Source organism: Maniola hyperantus, chromosome 19, assembly GCF_902806685.2.
Source record: "Maniola hyperantus chromosome 19, iAphHyp1.2, whole genome shotgun sequence".
NCBI lineage: Eukaryota > Metazoa > Arthropoda > Insecta > Lepidoptera > Nymphalidae > Maniola > Maniola hyperantus.
In genome coordinates this window covers 4,676,938-4,704,423 of record NC_048554.1, presented here as the reverse complement: position 1 = coordinate 4,704,423, position 27,486 = coordinate 4,676,938, and the positions used below count along the sequence as shown (strand labels likewise).

General features: G+C 36.3%; 1 protein-coding gene across 9 annotated transcripts in view; it reads right to left on the bottom strand.

Annotated features, from left to right (window-relative positions):
- LOC117991468 (mucin-4) overlaps positions 1–27,486 on the bottom strand; it is a 211,884-nt gene that overhangs the window by 21,004 nt on the left and 163,394 nt on the right. For all 9 annotated transcript variants that reach the window (XM_034979066.2, XM_069504837.1, XM_069504840.1 and 6 more), the window contains exons 2-7: positions 20,654–20,694; positions 17,490–17,606; positions 14,641–14,771; positions 8,310–8,399; positions 7,967–8,131; positions 2,986–3,090 (exon numbers count right to left, since the gene is read on the bottom strand). In XM_034979066.2, coding sequence (XP_034834957.1) covers positions 2,986–3,090; positions 7,967–8,131; positions 8,310–8,399; positions 14,641–14,771; positions 17,490–17,606; positions 20,654–20,694 — 649 coding nt within the window. The remainder of the gene's footprint in view (positions 1–2,985; positions 3,091–7,966; positions 8,132–8,309; positions 8,400–14,640; positions 14,772–17,489; positions 17,607–20,653; positions 20,695–27,486) is intronic.

Genomic DNA, 27,486 nt, shown 5'->3' with positions numbered 1-27,486 from the left:
TACGTAGAGCTAGAAATTAAACGTAAATTGAAACATCCGACTACCTTAATTAGTAACACGTTCCCTAAACCCTTATAAATATATTTTATATTATATCAGGGGGCACGGGAACAACCCCCCCCCCCCCCTCCCCCCAAGATGAGCCAAACTAAAGGACGGGGCACTACGTACATTTTCTCGAAGCGCTTCGTCGTATTTTCGAACAGTCATAACTTCCTTCTAATCTCTGTACCAAATTTCGTCAAAATCGGTTAAACGGATGGGCCGTGAAAAGCTAGCAGACCTACAGACAGCCAGACAGACACACTTTCGCATTTATAATATTAGTAATTAGTACGGATTTCGATTTTTTTATAAAGATATTCAGAGCCTATGAACATGATACCTACAGAATAGGTAGTCTCAAAGTTGCAAAAAAATTATACAAACTTTTGTACGTCCATGTAACATGTAACTTTGTAGATCTTAGCGTAAAAGCAATAGATGAGATGAATGTAGATAAAACGTAACGTTATAGGTGCGATCCTAATTGCTTGAACGGCCAGAAACTGTGTAATTGCTCCTCTGGACGATTTATTGCAAACCCTAAGTAATAAAAGCCTGAGAACTCACGTGGGAAAATTACTTTAGGACTTACGTCAGCAAGGTACCAACGTGTTTTTGCCACTCAAGTCAAAAGGAATTATCTCCATACCTTCTAACTTTTTCTGATTTGAAGGTTCCGTACCCGAAGGGTGCCAACGGGACTTTATTACTAAGCCTCCGCTGTCCGTCCGTCTGTCCGCCCGTCTGTCTGTCATTTTTGAAAATTCAACCCCTATAAGGGGGTAAAATAGGGGTTGAAAATTTGTGTAGTCCATGCAGACGAAGTCGCGAGCATAAGCTGGTATTAAGTATGTAGGGTTGAGGGTTGTTTATAATGGCGAGTAAAATGACTTTATTTTGTGTTTCCGAATGACCTTGTGTCCTTAACTAAACTTACCTAAAGGTCAGCGAAGGATAGGATGATAGATACCTAAATGTTACATGAGTTTCTTAATGGTCTGCTGCCTAATTGCTCACAGGGTCCAGTTAGCGCGTTATTGCTTATAGGGACCATACACATATACGAGATAATTTATAAGGGTCTGAAATCTATAAAAAGAAAAGGTGACTGACTGACTGCCTGACTGATCTATCAACGCACAGCTCAAACGGACGGATTGGGTGGAAATTGGGCATGCAGATAGCTATTATGACGGAAACGTCCGCTAAGAAAGGATTTTTGAAAATTCATCCCCTGGGGGAGTGAAATAGGGGTTTAAAATTTGTGTAGTCCATGCAGACGAAGTCGCAAGCATAAGCTAGTATTAAGTATGAAAGTAAAGGGTTGAGGGTTGTTTATAATGACATGACCTTATTTTGTGTTTCCGAATGACCTTGTGTCCATGAGTGCTTAAATAAACTTACCTAAAGGTCAGCGAAGGATAGGATGATAGATACCTAAATGTTACATGAGATTGTTAATGGTCTGCTGCCTAATTGCTCACAGGGTCCAGTTAGCGCGTTATTGCTTCTAGGGACCATACGAGATAATTTATTAGGGGCTGAAATATTATTATGAAATATGGGTTTTGTTTCGTAGTATGAAGACACAGGCGGTATTATGTAAGACTTGTTATTAGATAAGTACAAAATGTAGTTGTTTTTACATAATAATATTATGTAGGTATGACCCATGGATAAGGCCTTATACCCAAATATGGGACACTACAAAGAATACCTACTCACATAAAAGAATAATTTTGTAACTTTTGTAAATTAATATTATAATTATTAAATACCTACCATTACATACCTACAACAGGTAAACCTCACACATACAAAACACATACTTAATTATTATACTAACATAATTATACTAACAAAACTAACATAAGATTAAGCGAAAAAGTTATAAAATAAATAATATCAGATAGACGAGTAGTTATAAGAAAACATTGTATATAAAGATAAGGAAGTAAATAAAGGCTTAATAATAATAATAATGACCTATGTACAATGTACATATATCTTAAGTATCGTACCAACCGAAATGTACCCCCAAACGATTAAGCGTACAACGCCGTTTCGAAACCAAGTGATATTATTATATAGTATTTAATCCTGAATTACTGACATTTAAAACTTTTTATCGTACGTGAACTTTTATTAAGAAAGGGCTTATATAAATATAATATGCTCTATTCATAAATTGCGACGACCTTCTAAGTTCTACCTAAAGGTTAATCTTCAATGGAAAAGTTTATGGTTATAAAAAAGTTTTGCGTAAGTTCTGAAGAACTCTAAATATAGCTTACCTTTTTTCTACTCGGGTGTTGATTATTGATTATAATTATGTTTATTAACCAAACCATAAATGGTTTGGTTAATAAATATTAATCATTAGATGATGCCCGCGACTTTGTCTGCGTGGATATAGGTTTCTGAAAATCCCGTGGGAACTCTTTGATTTTCCGGGATAAAAAGTAGCCTGTCTGTCTCCGGGATGGTACAGAGTTGCAATATCAAAATCGTTTAAACGGATGGGCCATTTAAAGTAGATACATGAATAATACTTAGGTATGTTTTGTATTACAGGTACGGTACTACTGTACCTAGTTATGTAGTACAGTACGCGGCAGAAAATAATGTACATCGACCTTTAGATAGCTAGCAGCTGAGGTAGCTGTTTTGTAGAGCATTGCCTCTGTAGTTGAGACCGATAAAACGTCACATAGGTATGAGTGACAGAGACAACGTTCAACAAAGCCGAATCGTCATTGTAAAGGCTGCTGTACAAAATTTTCTTCCGTGTACTGTACTTAGTAGATATCCATTTAGCTCTTGATGCAGTCTACATGTTTAAAATAGTTTAACTGGCACAGTTTTACCGATACAAAGAGGGACCTTAAAAATCCGCCTAAAGCTATAAACGGAGAAATAAAAGAAGACTGTAATACTTACGGAATTATCGAAGGGGGCCTAGGTAAAGAGCCTCCACGGCTCACAGACGCGATTTGGTCGACGTTGTAATTTTGCGGCCAACCCGCGTTATCTTCTATTACCGATCTGAAAGAGAGGCGGACAATCCCATTTAAGTAGGTACATACCTATATGATTGTTCTTACTAGGTGATGGCCACGACTTCGTTATCAAAAAGTGCCAAATGTCAAACCCAAGAGTGGTAATTTGGTTTTTGAAGAGATACTTAAACATACCTACTATTATACTTACAAGTCTTTTTATAAGTATGATAGATATAGGGTGTAACTAGAACGCTAGCAAAACTTAGCGTTATTGTTATGCTACCTTAACACAATCCAAAACCAATAACCTTTTGGCTTATTTTGTAGTTTTGGTGATTTAGTATTTTTCAAACCCGCAATGTATAGCGTGCAAAACTCAGGTCAATGAACCGCCTACGCCGCGGCATTGACTTCGATGTGGCCTACTTACGCAACGTTCGTTGACCTCTAGCGTCCGTCAGATGTTTTATTTGCAATTATTTGCAATTTATCGTGCAAAATTATAGGATTTATTTATATATTTTTTCGCGTTTCTTTGTTGCATTATAATTTATCAGTAATCATCAGTACTATCACCCGTTTTCGTTTTTGCCAACCCTGTATATAATATTATGATTAGGTGGGGCTAATATTAATCATACCCAAAAATAACAATCATTTAACTTGCTTCCAAGAAAACCACCCCACCCAAACAGGAGAGCGGATGTGGATTATAATTATTTACTTTGATAAGTGCTATACAACCTACGCAATTATGACTGGATACACGATTTGTGATTAGCTACCTATATTCCTATAGTAATATCTCAATTAATTACATGTATGATTAACATTTACACGACATTAGGTTGTCACAGCGTTTACCTACTACTACTACAAGATAATTAACGTGTCGATTATTATCAAACCTCTTGAGTATTAGGTATAATGGGCCGGAAGGGTTAGGTACATTCCGATTTTCGAACCATTATTTTGCTATCCATATTGTACCTATGTGTGTAACACTGTTTTGTTCATAAACTATCCAAATCTCTATACATAAAAATGAATCGCTGAATGTGTTGCCGATCGCAAATCTCGAAAACAGCTGAACCGATTTCGCTATTTCTTTTTTTATAATATTCCTTGAAGTAGGTAAGTACGCGGATGGTTCTTACGGAGAGAAAAATTAAAAAAAAACGCCAAGTTCCCACGGGATTTTTAAAAAACTAATTCCACGCGGACGAAGTCGCGGGCATCAGCTAGTATGTATATAAAATGAAATTTCTTGACTAGCTGACTGACTTATTAACGCCCAGCAAAAAACCTTGGACTAATTAATATATTATTACTCAAAGTAGGTTGTAATATGCCTATTACAGTTGAAAATAGAATAAATAAATTAATCTGAGCGTTTCTAAACATTTAATTCCATTAAGAGTAAAGTCTTTAAGGTTAAAGCTTACTAAACTATTTAAATGGCAGCAAGAAATCCCTAACGATATATTGACCGTTAGAGAACTTTAAGACGTGCCACACCATAGTGAAAAAAAAATGTTACTAGGCACGAAATTGTATGGAACGCGTAAATCAGATTACCAAGTTAAACCGCGATTACCTGCCTGAAACGGCTTCAGTGTCAAATATTGTTTTGTTTCTCAGATTAATAGCTGTAGAAAATGTTGAGACTTTCTAGGTAATCCACAGTTTACCGGCTAAACATTCGTTAGGTTAAAGATTCAGAATTTATTAAATCATTATAATATTACGTTTATGAATAATGCATAAGTTTAGGTCAAACGTGGCCTGGAAAGAAATCTGAGCAGCCCGACTCCACGCAGTCTTGTCTGTACCCCTAGAATATTTTTGAAGGAGGTCCTGACACTCTGAACGAATTTCGAGTACGTGAAGCTGAACGAAGAGAAAACTATGGACCCCCGAAACAGAATGACTGTAATCTCAAGATAATCTTGTTAATGCCAACATTAACGGTTTCCATACTCTTAAAATGTCCATATTCCATATTATGCGATAGCGTTCAGCGAATTAGAACCGCTAACGGCACTCGCACTTGACAACCAACCTTATCGTGACTACCCTACCATTCTTAGTAATTTGTGACTACGAAAACGCAAATTCACAAGACTTGTGAATGTGGTGTGGTTCTTTCGGAAAAATCAGTCAAAATATTTATTTATTCAATTAAACTTTTACAAGTACTTTTGGATCGTCAAATGCATCTACTTACCACTTTGTTACCGATAAGGTGTGGTCCGTCTGATTCAACACTTATACTTTCGTTCAACTTAAGTATTCTAAAATTACCTTTGAAATTTACATAGCAAAGTGAGCCATTGTGTAAAATATCGCTTTAGAGTACCTAATTGATTTTCAGAGGGCTTATTAAAAGTTCGAATTTAAGCCCTTTGCATAAGATGGAAATTCGGGGATGATAATATTATTATCATTAAAATTAAGGCATGTTTCAATCTAACCAAATTAATCACTGAAAGTATAAATGATAAAATACCAATAGTTACTATATTTCTAGACATGAGTAAGGCATTCGATTTTGTTAATCACGACATACTGCTTTCTAAATTAGATAAGTATGGAATACGAGGAATCGCCAATGCTTGGTTTCAAAGCTATCTTAGGAACCGAATGCAGTGTACAAAAATTACTAAAATAATAAACGGCGAAAAGTTAATCGCTCAATCTTCTTTTATTGCCAACTGTTCTGGAGTTCCACAAGGAAGTATCTTAGGACCTATTTTATTTTTACTTTACATAAATGACCTGCCAAACGTTACCCAGCATCATTGTTTATTATTTGCCGATGACACTACCTTAATTATTAAATGCAAAGATGAAAAATTGTTTGAATCAGATATAAATCAGACGTTTACCGAAGTAGTTCACTGGCTCGAAAATAATAATCTACAGATTAATATTGAAAAAACTAAATTTGTTGCGTTCAGAACTACAAAAGCTAGGGAAATACCTATAACGATTCAATATAATAATTCAATCATTGAAGAAGTCAACACAATTAAATTCTTAGGCATTACATTAGACCGTCACTGCACCTGGAAACAACACATTAATGACCTATGCAATAGAGTAGAAAAGTTTGTGTATGCACTAAAAAGACTTAGGCAAGTGTCAAGTAAAGAAGCGGTGCTATGCGCGTATTATGGATATGTGTCGTCTGTACTCAGTTACGGAATTGTTGTCTGGGGAAACTCAGTAGATGCAGATAGAATTTTTAAAGTCCAAAAAAAATGCATTCGTGCTATATGTAACGCTCACTTTCTGGATAGCTGTAAGCCCATGTTCAAAGAACTTAAGATATTACCCCTACCTTGTATCTACATTAAGGAAGTCTGTATCTTCGTCAAAAAGAATCCCGAATACTTTAAAACTCATGGCCAGGTTCTACAAAGAGTAACAAGGCATAAAGATAGACTGCTTGTACCCAGAATCAAACTAACTTTATATAGACAAAATGCATTTTGTATGGCGATTCAAATATTCAATAATCTACCAACGGCCATGAAAGAAATGACACTTCCTAAATTTAAACGGAAGCTACACGAGTGGTTATTATTTCATTGTTTTTACTCGGTTAATGACTTCTTAAACTTCAAAGAACGATAATTTGGCGGATAAAGTGTTTGTTGTTAACAATTACTAATCTAAGTACTATAACTAATAATAATTTTAATGACAGCATGTTGACATACTTCTCTCCACTTTTGATGTCTGTTTAAATAATATTTTATTAATTTTAATAATTGACATTTTGTAATCGCAATATTTTATTTTGTTTCGTACTCAATATTCTCCTTTAAATACTAATTATTGATGACTTATTTAAATTAGGTATATATTATTGACATTATTGTACTTAATAACATTGCACGCCATACTTGGTAATACACTGTTTCCAAAAAAATATTGTAACACCACTTCACGTGTATTTTTTGCAATAAAAAATTATGAATTATGAATTATGAATTAAGTGCTTCCTAATGGATGTTCGTTTAACTATTTCTGTCATAATTATTAGTGTCTACTGCTGAAGAAAATGTAAAAAAATGTAATATCCCGAAAAAAGAGAGATATTGTACTGTTCGTGGATCACCACGACCTGGTTCGATGAAATGGTGATTCTTTTCAAGGATTGTGCATGCCATGATAACTGTTATCTCGGGATCTTCTGACACTTGGGCATTCAGTTCAAATGCCCCCACATGAGGCATCGAAGTAACATTTGAGTAGGTACTTTAATACGTTGTGGTACAGTTTTTAATAAATTTTTAGGGTTCCGTACCTCAAGAGGAAAAATGGAACCCTTATTATTATTATTATTATTATTATTTATTTATTATTTAATTAGAACGGCCATAAAGCCAATTACACTAATTAAACTACGAGTACAAACTAACATAAACATACTTACAAAAATTGTTAAAATTATAAATTTTAAAAAGCAAAATTATAAATTTTCACAAAAGTGCAAGATCTTATAGGATCACTTTGTTGTCTGTCTATCCTTCTATCCGTCTGTCCGTCGTCTGTCAAGAAAACCTATAGGATACTTTCCATTGGCCTAGAATCATGAAATTTGGTCGGTAGGTAGGTCTAATAGCACAAGTAAAGGAATAAATCCGAAATCCGTGAATTAGTGGTTTTATCACAAAAAAAATGTGTTCATGAACAAAGTATGTATTTTCAATTTTCAAAGTAAGATTGGGGTATGTATGAAAGGGTTTTACCTGTACATTCTGAAACAGATTTTTATTTATTTTCATGCATAATAGTTTTTGATTTATCGTGAAAAATATCCAAAAATACGACTGTAGCACGGAACCCTCGGTGCGCGAGTGGACTCGCACTTGGCTGTTTTTTTTTTCTTTTAAAATATTGGAACTTACTGTGGCCATTCCATGCGGGTGAAGTCTTCATCCTCTGGCATCCACGTGTAGCGTTTGGGGTCAGGTTGGCTGCACACCGAGCGTGGCCTTCTGCGAAAGTATGAGCACTCCAGGTCGGCGTCATATGCGCACACCTCGGGCGGAGCTGGACTGGGTTGACCAAACCTGGTAAAATAGAATAATTGGAACTATAATTACATCTCTCCTATAGTTGAAAAATTGAAAACTTATTTACGCACAATGGGCGACTTCGGGATGGGTCTTTAAAATTAAGTAAAAATTTACTACTACTTAATGCGTGTAAATTAAGCTTTAAGGTAAATCATGAAAATATAATGTTTACCTAGGGTACCGCTGTATGGGCGCATAATCGGTGTTGAGATTCTCATCTGAGGGCACCCGACGACGGACACACACGGATAGAAATGAGGCTCTGAAAATAGACACATATTGAATTATTATATTAAAAACCATCCAAGTGCAAGTCAGGCTCGCGCGACGAGGTTTCCGTACTACAGTCGTATTTTTTTGACATTTTGCACGATAAATCAAAAACTATTATGCATAAAAATAAATAAAAATCTGGTTTAGAATGTACAAGTAAAGCCCTTTCATATGTCACCACATTTGGTATAGTTATCTAACTTTGAAAATTGAAAGTACTAATATTTGTTCATGAACATATTTTTTTTCTGTGACGTAACCACAAATTCACGATTTTCGGATTTATTCCTTTACTTGTCCTATAAGACCTACCTGCCTACCAAATTTCATAAATCTAGGTCAACGGGAAGTACCCTAGGTATAGGGTTTCTTGACAGACATGACGGACAAACGGACAGACAGACAACAGAGTTGCGAATGTTTTTTTATTGAGATACAAGTTAGCTTTACCGCAATCTCATCTGGCAAGTGATGACGTAGTCTAATAAATAAATAAATAAAATATGGAAGCGGGCTAACTTGGAAGTGTGTACCTTTGTATGTCTGTCTATCTGTTACCTTTTTACAATACATCCGTTTTACCCCCACACGTACTCGTATTATTAAAACTTTATGATTTATGAATAAGCAAGGTTTTCTAATATAGCAGATTTTTGGCTGGCGAAATTCCGTTATGTCACTAGCCTAATATTTGTCAAAAAAGTTTTGGTCTTGGAAAGCAGAAACAAGAAAATGTTGCCAATATATTATTTTAACCAACTCATTGGTACTAAGACCTATAATAGAATTCGAAAGTGAGTATCGAGACTGAGTATTCGTTTTTTTATTTTATTGTTTGTTATGTTGTGTTGTTATGCCTGCTCTATTCTTGAAACAGAGAATCGCTTGCATCATCTTTTATGTAATTTAAATCTAAATATATAAAAGGAAAAGGTGACTGACTGACTGACTGACTGACTGATCTATCAACGCACAGCTCAAACTACTGGACGGATCGGGCTGAAATTTGGCATGTAGATAGCTGTTATGACGTAGGCATCCGCTAAGAAGGGATTTTTGAAAATTCAACCCCTAAGGGGGTGAAATAGGGTTTTGAAATTTGTGAAGTCCACGCGGACGAAGTCGCGAGCATAAGCTAGTATTATATAAAAGGAAAAGGTGACTGACTGACTGATTTATCAACGCACAGCTCAAACTACTGGACGGATCGGGCTGAAATTTGGCAGGCAGATAGCTATTATGGCGTAGGCATCCGCTAAGAAAGGATTTTTGAAAATTCAACCAATAAGTGAAATAGGGGTTTGAAATTTGTGTAGTCCACGCGGACGAAGTCGCGAGCATTAGCTAGTAGAATATATTATTATCGAAGAATAATTTATTCCCGGAAAGCTTAATGTATAATTTTCAATCCAGTTGCAGGCAAAATAAAATAATATATTATTTGTAAAAATATTTTTCTTCATAAAGTTATGCTGAATCCAGAGCAACTGTAAAAAACCACTCTCCAATATTAACGTAAGGTTGGCCGTTTGGCCTTTCGGTTAGGTTCATAATTTTAATCAGAATCAACATAAATCCATCTTATACACGTTTCGTTTTTCATTTGTAATCTTCTTCTAAATATCAAAACTACCTGCCTACTCGTATAAAACGATTGACTGACTGACTATGATTTATCAACGCACAGCTCAAACTACTGGACGGATCGGGCTGAAATTTGGCATGCAGATAGCTATTATGACGGAAGTATCCGCTAAGAAAGGATTTTCGAAAATTCAACCCCTAAGGGCGTGAAATAGGGGTATAACATTTGTGTAGTCCACGCGGACGAAGTCGCGGGAATAAGCTAGTTTTTTTTTTTTTTTAAATTTTATTAATTCATAAAGTGAAATAATAAAATGTATTCGACAAGTATATACTTCTCTCTTGGTGGTGTAATACTATTAGGAGGGGACGAATAATAAAATGCTCAATTTGTTACCTTAAGCCGTTCCGAGGGACCATTCACTGAGGAAACCTACTTAGAGGCCAGACGCAATACGTTTAGGGGCTTTTTTCTCTTAATTAAATCAACAAAATCATTTATCTTACAGAAGAAAATTTGGGTAGGATATTTTGTGAAAATCGCTAATGTAATTGCTCCACAAGAATTGTGAAAATGAAGTTCCAAAACAAAAAAATGTACTATCACTATATTACAAGTGCGAAAGTGTGTCTGTTTGTTGGTTTGTCCTTCAATCACGTCGCAACGGAGCAACGGATCGACGTGATTTTTTGCAGATCTGGAGGGACACGTTATAGGCACAAGTTTGTGCACAAACACAGGTGCACTCTCTATTCCCTCACTTCCATAACCCGATGGGGCGGAAATCCGACACGACCGGAGAAAGATCAGGCGCAGGACCGACGGCTTTACATGCTCTCCGAGGCACAGGGTTGCTACACCGCCGACTTTCTAACTCCGGGCTAGTAGGTATAGTCAAACCGGTCAGCGAAGGGTTGTACACCGTGACGTTCATGTTAAAAATAAATAAAAATCATGATTTTAACTGCCGGTATACAAAAAATCACGTATTACTACTGTCCAAGACCCTATTGATGATAGTAAATTATCCTGGTTACTATTATCTAATGTACTTTAGATTTGTAGGAAGGTAACTTATTTGTAAAACTTCAAAATATGTCCGTAGGTACTTCACGCCTTTACTACTACATAGAAGAAAATACGGTAATAAGTAATAACAGTGAAGCCGATTTCGGTCAATAATCTAGTTTAATTGCTGGACTTATCTCTTAGCAACATTCCATGCAAAGCACTTTGCCAAATGAGTTGAAAATTTAATTAAAGCCCCGCTTAGCTAAAGCTTGGGTGTCATTTACATAGCCCTCGGCCCCTCGCTGATTCCAATAAATGATTTCCGTTGGGAAAGAGACATTGTCTTAGATGCTAAATGCTAAACAAGTAGTTAATAGATATACAAAGGCAGACAAAACACAAAAGAGATGCGGGACCGAAAGCGTTTAATTCGATGATCCCTTCTCTTATCTTTTAGCTCCTTAGGCCCTATCTATCCTGGAGTGACAGATAAAATGTTTGTATCAGAGTGATTTATCGTTGACTTGAGGCAGAGATTATATATTGTTAATATATTATCTCTGCTTGAGGCTAATAATTCTCAACTTTACAGATACATTACGCGACAAAAATCTGTCTAGAGCGTATCCTATCCTATCTTTGTTATATTTCTATTATTTTGGTTTTCGATTTTGGTCGAGCTGTTGTCAAGCGTATGCTTGGAGATTATCCCTAAAAGCTCTGCTGCTCGATTGCGGTAGAATGACAGCTACAATGTCACGATCGCAATCACCTCTGATTGATGGGAATAAATCCCGCTAATTGCTAATGCGCGTGGCCGCTATTTTAGTGACCTCAGCACTAGACTGAAGTTTCAAGCTGATAGTATATTTTTACTTAAATATACGTCAAATGACGTCAAAATGACGTCATTGGGATGTTAATGAGACATGCTTTCACCGCAGTAGATTTTTACTTAAATATACGTCAAATGACGTCATTTTGACGTCATTTCGATGTTAATGAGACATGCTTCCAGCGCAATAGTAATTTGCGGGATTAAGGATGGAAAATGTTATTTGCTAAGGATTCCAGCAAACGAGTTGAGCAATCGCCTGAAGTCTGAACAATAGCCACGATTTAATCCGAACACTCGCTAACTCGCAACAAATGACTTGCTATCCGAATAAAACATTAACTCCGCCAAGCTGGAAAACGCTAATCAACTCGTTGGAATCAAGTATTTAATTGGAGCAACAAAAGAAAACTAAACAAAAGACGAATGTCGGCTGAACAGCGTTTAATTGGATTAATTTGAGTATTGGAATTTACATTATCGGCATAGAGAATACGTGTTTTCAAAATATGAAAACACGTATTAAAATAAAAGATTTCAAATAAGTATCATATGAAAACAAAGTACCTTAGTATTGAGTTTGGTTTCACCTATATTATATTTTATTCATTATTAAGCGATAGATCATTGGATCTCACAGTTTCTGTAGCCATTATCAGAATTGAGGAGTTGAAACCCGCAGTCTACTTAATACATCTACGAGTATAGTATGTAGTTGAAACAGAAAATATCAGTTGACTAATGCCACGGTCTTGCACCGCCCGTATCCAGCTGCTCCCTGCGAATCGTTTGATTTGTCTGTCCACCTTGGTCCTAGAGGGGGTCTTCTAACGCTGCGCTTTCTGGTGCGAGGTCGCCATTCCAGCACCTTGGGACCGTATATTGTATACAAAATTGGTTTCTCTAACTACGAGCCCTGCCCATTGCCACTTGGTAATACTATGTCGGTTTTTTAAATTATATAATATTATGTAGTTGAAACAGGAAATATCAGTAGAATAAGCCTTAATCTTCACGGGAAAGTAACCTATAAGTTTAGGAATTGTAGAGTTCAAAATTCAATAAAAATTGGTAGATTCTGACGGTTTAGATGGCTCCATGCAGCATTAGGATTGAGTAAATGAACCTACTTATAGGAGAAATAGGTATAAAAACCTATCTCACCTGGAATAGCCGGTACTGTAGTAATTCCAGGTTCACTGACTGAACATTACTGAGTTGACAATATAAAAATATTGTATGCATGAAGGGAGCTTTGATATACCAAACTGGTAACTGAAAAGAACGAGAAGTGATGGATTGAACTTTTTATCCCGTACGAAACTTTATTGCGCTCTTGAATATGAAAAACTGAACAGTATCTTTTTCAGTTTGGAGTTTTTATCACGAGAAAAAGTAAAACTTTTTTTTACTTTTCACAAGTCTTTGTGCAAACAAAATCTCCATACCTATCTATTTGGATGGAAAGTAAAAGTAATATATCCTTTATTGTACACCATGGCAAATAAAGTAATTAGTACAAATAAAGTAAATAGTAAATTGTACAATAGGTGGTCTTATTGCTAAAACAGCGTTCTATTCCATATTAAAAAAATGAAAATAATTAGAGATGAATATGCGACAGATAAGAGAAATATAAATAAATAACAATAAATAAATATATCAATTTGAGGACAAATTTTCAATTCAATTTGGAAAATAGCGATGTAAAACTTTACTTAGCTTCTAGCTTATGCTCGCGACTTCGTCCGCGTGGACTACACAAATTTCAAACCCCTATTTTATCGCCGTAGGGGTTGAATTTTTAAAATACCTTTCTTAGCGGATGTCTACGACATAATAGAGATCCGATCCGTCAAGTAGTTAGAGCTGTGCGTTGATAGATCAGTCAGTCAGTCCGCTTTGGCTTTTGTGTATTTCGATTCACCTACTTGGCAGTACTAAATACTGAGCAGGTCATTGTGGCGATTCACATTTTCATTTAGGCGAATAGAGAGATATCTAGAAATCGTATGAATTCAAAGTCGTGGGTCTGTACGGGGTAATTTAGAATATAGATCTGAATATTATAACTTGTAGGGTACAGTACCCGTATCTGTTTGGTCATGGAAAATTTGCGAAATCTTTGAACAATAATATAATTTATCAAGAGTTGGTTGCCGTTTACGATTTGTTTAACAAATTAATCTTGTCTTTGATACAATCGGATAGATTTACAATGAACATTGAAACTCTAAGCGAATTAATGTGCTCAACTTGGAGTAGGTAAAATCTTGCTTTCTCGATAGTTAATTATTACTATCGATACCAGCTATTACCTACTAGAATTTATATAACGTAAATACCAGTCTTTTTATTAATATCTGAAAGGTTGCTCTAGAGTCTAGATTGCTATCTCAGTTTATAAGTGGGGATAAGAAATCTAAAATGAAAGTGGGAAAATTTGAATGTAACATAGCAGTTTCGACGTACGCCTGGCATGGTGCATCGTACAAGAACTACTTACCAGGATCTACTACTAGGATTCCAGTACTGTATAGTAGGAGTACTGGAATGCCAAAGTGGTATTCAATGTCGGTAGGATAACTAGCCACAGCCGAAGCCTACCACCAAACTAGACTAAAGCCAATTTAGAAATTATAAATTTCCTAATTACTCGTGCCGGGAATCGAACCCAGAACTTCCACATATGTGACCAGATGGCTCACCATTGCTCCTTGGAGCATGCTATGAAGGCCTTGTGGTCTTAGAATTCTTAGATGTCCTCAATCCTCAGAACTCGTAGGATTTTATTAATACCTGTTGCTTCTCGAGCATGGACTCTCGATGTGGTACTGTGACAGGCATCCGAGGAACTTGTCCTTCTTGGACTTCTCCAGTTCCAACAGGTCCAGCTGTTTGTTGTTGATACAGTATTGCTCTCGGAACTCCTGCAAAAAAATACTGCATTTTTACCTAATCATCAATCTATAAACACAGAGTAGGACTATAAGTCCGTGACAGGTGGAGATAGCAATCGAGGAGGGATCACCCCTCACGCCCGCACAGTCCCCCCGCTGACCCGGTGCAGGTGAGTGAGGATGACGTGCGGGTGTGCGGGGCGTCCCCTCGTCTCATACCCCGATTACCATCTCAACCTGTCACGGACTATGCTTGCATGAAACATTTTTGCTCAACGTTTGTGATACGAATCGCTAAGGTTGTGAATGGCCTTCCGGCGTCCGTGTTTCCTTCCACGTATAACTTTTAAACACCCTTAAGACAAACTAAAATAAACATCTTCTAGGCAAGCACGCTGCAACTTAGACCTCATTATTGTTTCGCTTTAGGCTTAATAATTGTCGTCAAGCGCGACCCTATTCTGTAAAAAAAATCAGACTAAACAAAAAACTTTTTTGGCGCAAGAAAATTAGAGCCAGGCCTCCTAGTGCTTTTTCATCAGTTTTCAGCAATAATACAGTCTTATAATATAGAGTAGGTAGGTATGTAAGCTTTTTATATTTTCATAGAGGCAGATAATACAAAGCAAACATCTTCAATCACGGCTACTCAACCGCCAGGAACGGGGTTGATGGATGGCGCCCATAAACAGAGCAGAAAGCCAAAAAAATTGTATGAGCCGTTCTGTTTATATATCACGCGATAATGGAATAACGTCTTCCATACTCAAATATTCATAACTCATATTTTTATTATTTTACGCACGGTATAAAGCTGTAAGAAACGAACTATATTGTAGAGCTAGCTTACATCCCGCTTATTATCCTGGAAAATCAAACGGCAACAACTGCTCCGACACTTCAATCTGAATAAATTACTTCACTCTGAGCAGTACGGTTTTACTAAGGGTCGATCAACAATTGATGCGGGCGCAATGCTTTTAAAGCATATATTCGATGCGTGGGAGAACTCACAGAATGTCATTGGAATTTTCTGTGATTTGTCTAAAGCGTTCGATTGCGTTGAGCACGAGACTCTTCTAACTAAATTGAGCCACTATGGAATTAAAAACACTGCGCTTAGCCTAATTGCGTCTTATCTGACTGACCGTATACAAACCGTATGTGTAAATGATGTGAAGTCATCCGGATCACCCTCACTAATGGGCGTTCCTCAAGGCTCTATACTAGGTCCCTTCATGTTCTTGGTATATATAAACGATTTACCATATTTCGTTCATGATACTTGCAATATTGTGCTATTTGCAGATGATACTTCCCTAATTTTTAAAATCGATAGAAATAAAAACAATTTTGACGATGTAAATAATGCCATATCGCGGATCACTCATTGGTTTACTGTCAACAATTTACTTTTAAATGCAAAGAAAACCAAGTGTGTTATATTTTCTCTGCCCAATACAAAGGCGACCAAGGACATTAACTTAATGATAAATAATGATATGTTAAAAGTGGAGGAGACCACCGTGTTCCTGGGAATCACGTTAGATGCAAAGCTTCAATGGAACGCCCATATATCAACACTTGCTGGTAAACTCAGCTCTGCTGCTTATGCTGTTAGAAAGATTCGACAGGTAACTGAAGTGGAAACTGCAAAAATTGTGTATTTTGCCTATTTCCACAGTATTATGTCTTACGGAGTCTTGCTGTGGGGTAAAGCGGCAGATATTGGGAAAATATTCGTATTACAAAAAAGGGCAATACGTGCAATTTATAATTTAAAACCGCGCGATTCCCTACGAGGGATATTTAAGGAAATAGGTATTCTTACAGTAGCTTCCCAATATATTTACAATAATATAATTTTTGTACGACAAAACATTTACAGTTACAAAAAAATCAGTGATCTCCATGATAGGCAAACTAGAAACAAAAATAAGCTAGCTACTCCTGCGCTCCGCCTCTGGAAGGTGCGAAAGTCATTTGTGGGAATGAGTGTAATATTTTATAATAAAATTCCACAAGCAATTTTAGACTTGCCTTTACACAAGTTTAAAAAATGTGTTAAAAGTATGCTCCTAAAAAAAGCATATTATACAGTCGCAGACTATGTAAACGATAAAAAAGCTTGGATTTGACTCGCTCCAGCAATGCACGGGGCTGCAATGGCTTGTATAGTACGGTATAATAACATTGTAAATTGAAAAATTAAAAAGAGCAACCGCCGAGTTTCTTGCTGGTTCTTCTCGGTAGGAACGGCATTCCGAACCAGTGGTAAATTAAACCTGACTATTCATAAGCACTTTTAAAAAGTTTACATGAATAAAAAAACATTCTATTCTATTCTAAAGAGTTCCCACGGGATTTAAAAAAATATTAATCCACCCGGACGAAGTCGCGGGCATCATCTAGTAAAAAACCGGCCAAGTTCGAGTCACTAGTGAAGCTCTTTTATAATATGATACCCCACTTCATAGAGTTATCTTAATTTGAAAAATGAAAACACTAATTACCTACTCGTTCATGACCACAATTTAATTTCTTTTTGTGTGATGCAACCACAAATTCTCGGTTTTCAGATTTTTCCCCTGTCTGCTATAAGACCTACCTACCTGCCAAATTTCATGATTCTAGGTCAACGGGAAGTACCCTGTAGGTTTCTTGACAGACAGACAACAAAGTGATCCAATAAGGGTTCCGTTTAATCCTTTTAAAGTACGGAACCCTAAAAATAATGGTTTTAAATACCTGTTTGGAGTACATCGTGGTCTTGCTGGTTGGCCGGTCGTCACTGGCCCGTTGCCGCTTTCTGCCCGCGTTTTCATCCTCTGATTCGTAGCCTTTCGCCGAGTGTGCTATGTCCGCCTGGTACAGAAAAGTTGTTTCTGTTATTCCATGATATTGGCATCTAGAGCAGAGACAAATCTTCCGATCGCGAGCAGAAAAACTCGCGCATATCTATACATTATCTAGCATATATTCGCTATCACAATTAAATAACAGATGAGGGTAGATATTCCTAATACCAGATCTCTACCTATAACTAAAGCTATAAACTTCAACTTTATATAGCTATATTTCTCGCCAAAGATAACAAAACAGTAGTTTACCGTAACCATACCAAATATGCAAAGTTTGTGTATTCTACTTAATGAGAAAAGTTCACTCTTTTAGGATCCCTACACTTCTATTTTACGAGGTGTACTATAAATACCCAATTTATTTTCTTTTGTTTAATTTGATAAGGATCACAGCACCTTCCTACACGGCTTTTAAAATTAAGCGGATATTAATATCTATTTAGAATTTCATAACTTTACAGTTGGTTAGGTATGCCTACCTATACAGAACGCGGCCGAAAGTGATGAACATCGGCCTTTAGAATGACATTTCAGCTTTGTAGAGCGTTGTCTCTGTCACTCATACCCATATGACGTTTTGTCGGTCTCAACGACCGAGGCAGTGCTCTACAAATCTGCTATCTCCTTCTAAAGATGTTCATCACTTTTGGCCATTACTTTCACGTAATTATTAACAAAGTTGGCTCGTTTTGTACAAAATATGGCACTGCCCAAATTCTAATGTAGGCCAGTTTTCCATTGTAATATTATTAATACCTTTGTGGTAAAAATTAAGCTGATTGCTAGGTAATTCATTTTTGACTTACGACTTTGTCTGCGTATTTTCCACAGTAAAAAGTTCTCTAATCTGTTAATCTTAGGTTTGTCTCTAAAACTCAAGCATCACTGTGCTTGTCATATTTAGACACACAAGACACTAACAAAGCAAGCTAAATAATAATTTGTCACGATCGTCACTTTGCAATTGTGGATTGTAAGGTCTACATCTCCTGAGGATGCTCTGGTGTCGGGGCGAAATGTGCGTCGAGTGTATTTTGGGATTTGTGTGGTGCTGCGTGGTGGTGGTGCGTATTGCTTGCCTGGTGGCTGCTTTTTCCTGCATGTTTGGCAGTGGGAGGGCGGGCGGTGCATGTCGGATGCTGCATGTTACACCATACAGATTTGATCGGTTTCAGCGGATTATAGCAAATTAAGCTTTTGGTTCATTGTACCTATATCTTGGATTTCCGCAAAGTGACGCCTGACTCTACACAATAAATAAAACCGTTTAAAAATAAGAATATTTTTTCTAAATTTTGAGGGTTCCGTACCCGAATGGTTCCAACGGGACCCTATTACTAAGCCTCCACTGTCCATATCCGTCCGTCCGTCCGTTCGTCTGCCTATCAGCAGGCTAGATCTCGTGAACCGTAATACCGTAATAGGCAGAGAGTTGAAATTTTCACAGAATATATATTTCGATTGTCTCCATGAAAATAAAAATATAAAAAAGTGTGTAATATGGTACGGAACCCTTCGTGTGCGAGACCAACTCGCACTTAGTCGATTCATGTTATTTCTTCCTTTCCCGCATTATTTTCATATATGGAAATCTTATTTATTTAATTTTTCATGTACCAAAATAGTAGCTACAAGGCAACTACAAGGTAATTTTTTTTTCAAAGAATATTAGCCATGTTAAATGACTAATATTCCCCTTTCCTCTCCAACTAAGCGTCAGGCTTGTGCTAGGAGTAGGTACGACAATAGTGCAACGGGCGGGGTTTGAACCGTCGACCTTTCGGTTTTCAGTCCACTCCTTTACCGGTTGAGCTATTGAGGCTCTATAATAAAATTAAGTTACATTGGAAATGCTTATCTCTAAACAGATTTCTTCCAGCTTCCCATTCAAGGTTGTGTGTAAGGTGTATCAAGAAGTGGAATAGGTCGGTACTACATAGAATAACAGTGGGTCACGTAGACGCAGGCCACCACTGCTGGCGCAACCGCGCTCTCGCACTTGCCTGCTGCAGCGGGCGCCGCTCACGCGCGCGACTTGCACGCTCAACTCGGTCGCTGAACACATCGACCTGTTCAGCTGCTCACTGGGCGAGTTCATAAAGGCCACAACTTTTTGTTAAGTTTTAAATAAAGTAGGTTATTTAAGTTTAAGTCAGTTAGTTGTACATAGTAAAAAGTATGTAATAATAAGTAGATATAAATAATTTAAGTTAGCCTGTAATGATAGTTTTAAGTTGTCAAATAATTAAATTTAAAAAAAACCATAAAATGAAAACAAGAATCCTTAGTTAATATAATATGTATATACACAAAGATATATATGTCTATTGTATCTAATAAACTAGGTACATAACTATCTAATATCGTATCTAATAAACTATATAAATATATAATATCTTAACTGTTGGTTGAAAATAAACGAGTGGACTGACTCCTCTAACGGGGCAATTATTCTTCCTGCCCTATATTTAGTGAGCTGCCTCGTTAATCTTCGGGTATTTGGGCGGACTCCGAGTTTTAGGGCTTGAAAAACAGTGACAAATACGAATAAATGACCGTAGGTACGGCAAAATATTTCAGGTAGCATTTTATTGTCTTCATTTGTGGACAAGTTAATTAAAGCATTATTTGCTGTGTTGTGGAAACTATTTACTTTATATTGGAAATATACAGAAAATAGGAGTTTTTATTTCTAAATTATCTACTAGCTTAATATGCTAGTGCAGCTGACCGCTTTTTGTCTAAGTTAAAAAATCCCGTCCCTTTACCTACCTTTTATCCCGGGAAATCAAAGAGATCCCGGGATAAAAGGTAGGTAAAAGTTAGCCTATGTCACTCTCCAGGTCTATAACTACCTATACCTACCCATGCAAAAAATCACATCTATCCGTCGCTCCGTTGCGACGTGATTGAAGGGCAAACCAAGAAACCAACAAGCAAACACACTTTCGCATTTATAATATGGGTAGTGATTATCCCTCCTTTGCAAAAGCAAAATAAACCCAGGCCAAATCTGTACTAACTTAGCGCTTAAGAGATTTCACATCTCACCTGTGTTGAAACTGATACGCCCGAGCTACCCGCGCTGGCACCTGCAAAGAAAATAAAACACATCAGAATTTCACCGCTAAATTTACACCGCCCGCTGCCAGGGAAATCTGTATTTTAATTTGAACCGTTTAAAACACGCGGATTTCACGATTTAAACATTAGCAGGTATACGTACAGCGATACGTGAAATGAATACGGTTAAAAAAATATTTATTTTTTACTGTCTTGCGTTGGGAATAAAAAAAACAACATCATGATCAACCCATCGCCAGCCTAGCTACTATCGAGTACACGAATCGATAGGTATTATTTGCACATTATCTAACATCATGAAGAAACCTGCACGCGTGGGAGTTCTCCATAGTGTCATAAAGGTGTTCGAAGTCATCACTTGGTCCGCGTGGTGGTTCTAGGGCCTAAACTTTTCTCATTCTTAGAAAAGACCCGTGCACAGTTAATGGGCTGCGGATGGGTTAAGATGATGATGATGATGATGATTTGTATTTTTTTCAGTTTCTTTTTTACACATCCGGATTGTTTAATTCGGTGTTTGACAACTAGTCAAATCAGTATATTTTTGTCAAACGTCAAAGCGCGCTAAGTATGCGAGCTTCTACGAAATACTGGCATGTGACGTCACGATGTTTTGTCGTGCTTTTTTTTAGTCTAATCGATAATTTTAAATGGTTTTATGACACTTAAAATTAACAAAGGATGTAGATTTTACATATTTTCGAAGACCCTACATTTAATAATCACAGAAATAATTTATTTTTGACATAAGTAAATACCGTATTAACGTTTGCAAAGTACATATCTAAGACTTCTGTAAAATAAATAAACGACGGGTATTCTAATTATTCTATGAGTAAAAAAAGTAGGTACAGAATCAGAATTCACTTATTTAGAAGCCCACAAAATATGCCCTAATGAACTACACTGCACCGCTCAAGGACTAATTTGCGACTAAATGACTAGATAGAGTTATGTGAGTTAGACAAACCTAGGAATAGTTTGGGAGTGCTTACTTAGAAACTCTAGTCTAGGTGACTAAGCTGATCAAATAAACTTGTACCAAAGAGATTTCCGTAAGCCCATCATTAGGCAAAGGGATTGAGAATGTTGCAAACTTGTATAACACCATAGGGTGTTTAAGGATTTGTCATGTGTTGGCGTTCAATTGTAATCCCTTTGTGTGATTGGGGTCCTAATCATCCATACTTCTATACTATACATACGCCAAAGCACTCCATCAGGTTTTAATATCTATTTGTTTCTACCTTTTTTATGTGTACTAGTTTTAAGGAGTCTTTGTCTTGTACAACATTTTCTTTGAATGAATAAAAAAATATTACTATCCATAATATTATCTATCCCTCTCTATGTGTGGTGTTCCTGATTGCTAAGGGTTGTGACTCCCTTTTTTTTTATTCAGATACAAGTTAGCCCTTGACTGCAATCTCACCTGGTGATGAGTGATGATGTAGTCTAAGATGGAAGCGGGTTGATCTGGAAGGGGTATGTCAGTTTTTATTTAAAAAAAACTGCCATACCCCTTTAGTTTAGTCCCGTAGTTTGAGCTGTGCATGGATAGATCACTCGGTCAGTCAGTCAGTCAGTCAGCTTTTCCTTTTATATGATACTAGTGATACCTGCCAATATATTTAAGAGATTATATACAACCAAATTAGCACCAATATATTCGACAAACGGGCAACCCTTGTTAAATTACGAAAATTAATTCTCAAGTACTGTCAAAAACAATCACGAAACTAATTAATTACAATAATAATGGTAGAGAGACGTCGCTTACTTGTATTTCAGGCCAAATTAATTTTACATTATTTTCTGAGCTTTTGTCTGGTTTGTTGTGTATCATGAGAATGAACGATAAATTATAAGGATTTCACCCGAAAATGAAAGCCTTTTGCCTACGGTGCTGTCTTTTCTATTATATAATAAACTAGCTGATCCCCGCGGCTTCGCCCGCGTAGATTTAGGTTTTTAAAGATCCCGTATAGCCTATGTCACTCAGGAATAATGTAGCTTTCTACTGGTGAAAGAATTTTTAAAATCGGTTCAGTAGTTCCAAAGATTACCTCCTACAAACAAACTTAACGACATTACCTCTTTATATAATACAAACAAACAAACAAACAAAGTTTTCCTCTTTATAATATTAGTGTAGACAACGGGCCGTGCAGCAGAAATCGTAATATTTTAATTTCGCCATAACTTCAAAACCAAACGTCCAATTTTAATCATTCAAAGACCAAATATTATCTCCATAAACTGTTCTTAGTGATGAAATCATTTATTTTGATAAGGATTAATAGCATGAGTAAAATAAACGCGTTTAAATGTAGTCCAAAAAAAATTCAAGATTTTTAAATAAAAAAATGGTTGCTGTGCCTCACTCGACATAGATGGGTATAGTGTGTCGCGGACTTTTTGTAGATATTTATAAGATCTACAATTAATTAGAACATTTTATGGTTCTATCTTTTATAGTTTAGGCAGCGTACGCAAAATAAGTAACTTTTCTGGTTGATTTTTTACACCTTGTGTCCGAAAAACCCAAATATCTTACGGAACCCTATTTTTTTCCAAAATAAAATATAGCCTATGTTACTCGTGGATAATGTAGCTTTCGAATGGTGAAAGAATTTTTAAAATCGGTCCAGTAGTTTTTGAGCCTATTCAGTACAAACAAACAAACAAAGTTTTCCTCTTTATAATATTAGTGTAGATAGTGTAGATATAGAAAGCGTGTTATGTCTACGTGAATACAGATTTATCAACATAAAATTGCGTGTTCTATTCGTGGTTCTATTATAGAAAATGAACAGTATATCTTGTAAGCAATAGGTACCTACTTACTTTTACGTGTTACCTTATTAGTACAATCCATACTATCCACACAATAACGTTATAAATGCAAAAGTGTAATCTGTCTATTGTTACACAGCTCAAACGCTAAAGAGATTTTGACACAATTTGGCATAGGTAAATATGCTGGATTTCATCCTGCGGCGACGGATTTAGGATATTTTTAATCCTGGAAAATCAAAGAGCTCCCAAGGATTTTTTAAAACCTGAATTATATGATTTTTGTAAACCTGAATATTCGTATACAGTACCTACTTTGTATAGAGCTCCTTCTGTACGCAAAGTAACTAAAATTACGTATAATTAGACAAATTGTACGTATATAAAATATCAATATTAGCCCTAATTGGTAGATATTATCATAAACGCTAAACCATTTCAGTCTACCTAAAATTCTGATTCGAAATAAAATCCAGTTTACCTCACGCGATCAAAATAATCCCTTATTTGGATTTCACCGATATCAGAACCGTTATCATATCGTTAATATTTATAGAACAGCCATGTAGAGCGTATATTAAATCTCATCCATATTTGGAGATTTCTTGCCTGAAAAGCTGAGTGAAGCAGGTTTTTCAAATAAGGTTTTTATTGAAGGAATTAATGCACGAGTTTAGCTGCCTAGATTTATATTTATAATGGACTAGCTTATGCTCGCGACTTCGTTTGCGTAGACTACACACATTTCAAACCCCTATTTCGCCCCCTTAGGGGTTGAATTTTCAAAAATCCTTTCTTAGCGGATGCCTACGTCATAATAGCTATCTACAATTCTACATGCCAAATTTCACCCCCATCCGTCACATAGGCTACTTTTTATCACGAAAAATTAAAGAGTTTTCACAGAATTATTAAAAAACTAAATCCACACGAACGAAGTCACGTATCAGCTAGCACAAAATAAACCCGACTAACGTTCTGATATAATTCAACGTCCCACAAAGAAATTGCAATTCCAGTTTCCATCGGATACGATACAAAAAGTTCTAGTACGGCATTTGGAGATAATTTGCAATTCAACATTTTGCAACAACAACAAAATATTTAATCATGCGATACGATACAAAACATTACACAGTCAAATATAACACCACACTCATATTTCACAGTTATTATGAAAACACGACGAAACAAGAGTGATTAAGCAATTTCCATGGGAGTCAGGTATATTCAGTACTCACCACAAAAACTGGGATTTGTTGTGAAAATAACTCCGTCAAAATATAAACCGATTTCAACAATACTTGCCGCGTCGTAGGTGGGGCATTGACCCGAGTTTTGCACGCTATACATTGCGAGTTTGAAGAATACTAAATCACTAAAACTACAAAATAAGGCAAATGGTTATTGGTATTGGATTGCGTTTAGATAGTAAAACAATAACGCTAAGTTTTTGCTAGCGTTCTGGTTACACCCTGTATAAATCATCATAAGCATGAAAAATTGTTGTCTTCGTATGCGAGGTTTACTTTTCTGTAAAAATCGGGATTTTAGAGAAAAATTCTTCTCAATTTTATCGCACGGTGGCGGTTCCGGAATGGTGCTATTATTGAATGATTTATCACTCATAATGGTGTTATCGGAGGTTTTTAAGCTGCTATTGCGGTGGAAAATTAAGGTCATATTTTACTTGCAAAACACTGATTATATGTCTAGCGTAAGTGGGGTGATGGCATCTTATTCTATGGACTAAGAGCCAGCGCTTACCAGACCTTCGTTATTTTATAAAAGCTGACAGTTTCTCTGTTTATTTTCCCCAACACAGGAAGGAACGATCCGCGACTATGAAGTTTCGATCATGGTGGCTTTGGGAGATAACAGGTAACAAGGTGTAAAAAAATCTTAAGGCAAATTATAAAGTCTGTTTTTTAAAGTATTTTCTTCGGAATAGTATTAGAAGTCACGTGGTACTTTTTATCGCAGAAAGTCAAGTAGGTCCCATAGGATTTTTAAAGGAACATCCGTTTAGTAATTAATATTGACGAAATTTGGTACAGAGATAGCTTACATTTTGGAGAAGCACATGGGTTACTTTTTATCCCAAAAAATAAATAGTTCCTGTGAGATTTTTAAATAAGTAAACTTCACGTGAATGCAGTCGCGGGCATCATCAGCTTATTCATATTAAACTTAAAATTGGGTCAAAGAAAGACATTATAACACTGAAGTTTATCTCCTTCAACTTATATTCTAAACTATTTTCTCCTACGTGTATAACCCTGTTTCCTGAAATGTGATGTAAGTTTCAAAGCTAAAAGTTAAAGCAATTCACAGAGTGCTGTATAAAACTTTACGATGTCTCCTTGAACTTTATCACACATCTGTTACGGAGGATATTAACTAAGATATATTGTGTCCTGGGTATCCTCATCTAGAAGATTAACTATGTATTACTAAAATGAAAGAAAACAGTAGCTATCATAGTGTGTATATTGTTTACGTTCTTTGAAAATTAAAGTTTGAAGTTTGTGGTGCTGGGTGTTGGCACTGGGGTGGTCAGCGTGTAGAAATAAAGACAAAGACGTCTTAAGACTTAGGCATTAAAGTTCATAGATTAGCGACTCGCTGCAATTAGACATTCTTGCAAGTGATAATGCAGCCTAAGATTGTCTTTTTCGATGTCTCAGCCTGAAATTTCTAAATTTCCTGAAATGGGTCGGTATTACCTGCATTTACCCTACTAACTAATTCCAGGGTAGGTAAACCAGTAACCGTAAACTAAAAACCCCTCTTTTGGCAAGCATTATTTAAACTGGAAGAATAAAAGGCAGCGAGCAAAAAGTGTTCTGTGTTAATGTATGCCTCATTAGTGCGACCTATATAACGTTGTTGTATTTTAGAATGCTTTGTTGTACCATTCAAAAATAGCTTATAGCCTGCAATTTCCACGTGAAATAGTGTATCACTACCCATATTATAAATGCGAAATTGTGTTTGTTTGTTGGTTTGTTGGTTTGTCCTTCAACCACGTCGCAATGGAGCAACGGGTTGACGTGATATTTTGCATGAGTATAGTTTAAAACCTGGAGAGTGACATAGGCTACTTTTTATCCCGAGAAATCAAAGAGTTCCCACGGGATTTTTAAGAACCTAAATCCACGCGTACGAAGTTGCGGTCTTCAGCTAGTATTCTATAATAATATCTTGTAATTTCGAGGTAAGGGAGACAAAATATAGTCAGGAAAGTTTTCAGGAGGGCCAAGTTAAGACTTTGTACCTCACCTTGGTTGATGTACATAATAGACACCATATACATATATACCACATTGGTAGACACCTATTGATAGATTATACTAAGTGGGGGTCTACCAATAGGTAAACTGTTTGAATTGCCAAAAGTGGCCTATGCCCAGCTGAGAAAGGTGATAATATTCATACTACATAATATAAGTCCCGAAAATTTCTAATGTGCGTGGCCGCCATTTTAGTGATGTCAGCACTAGACTGAAGTTTCGAGCTGATGGTATATTTTTACTTAAATATACGTCAAATGACGTTAAAATGACGTCATTTCGATGTTAATGAGACATGGTTCCAGCGCAATAGCAATTTGCGGGACTTATAACAAAGTGTCAAAACCTCCCATGAAAATCCATAGCACCATTTCCGAAAACACAAAATTTGGTATTTACTTATCCAAATAGATAAAATTAAATGCCATAAGTCATTTCATATTTCTATGAATATCTAACTATATATAGCTATTCATTAGGTTGTTCAGATTGATTTGGGTGCTCTTATCACTATGTAGAATGCTCTAAAATTAATCAATTCCGAGAACACGATCTATTAAATTCGCATTCCATTTAGCTGCAAACGACAATGGCTTATAGCCTATTGTGTGGTCATCAAAACCATTAATTGTAGAGGAATGGTAATGCATAGCAGATAAAATTAAAATTATTGCACATATTCATCGTGATTCCGATAGCCTTTTAATGTTA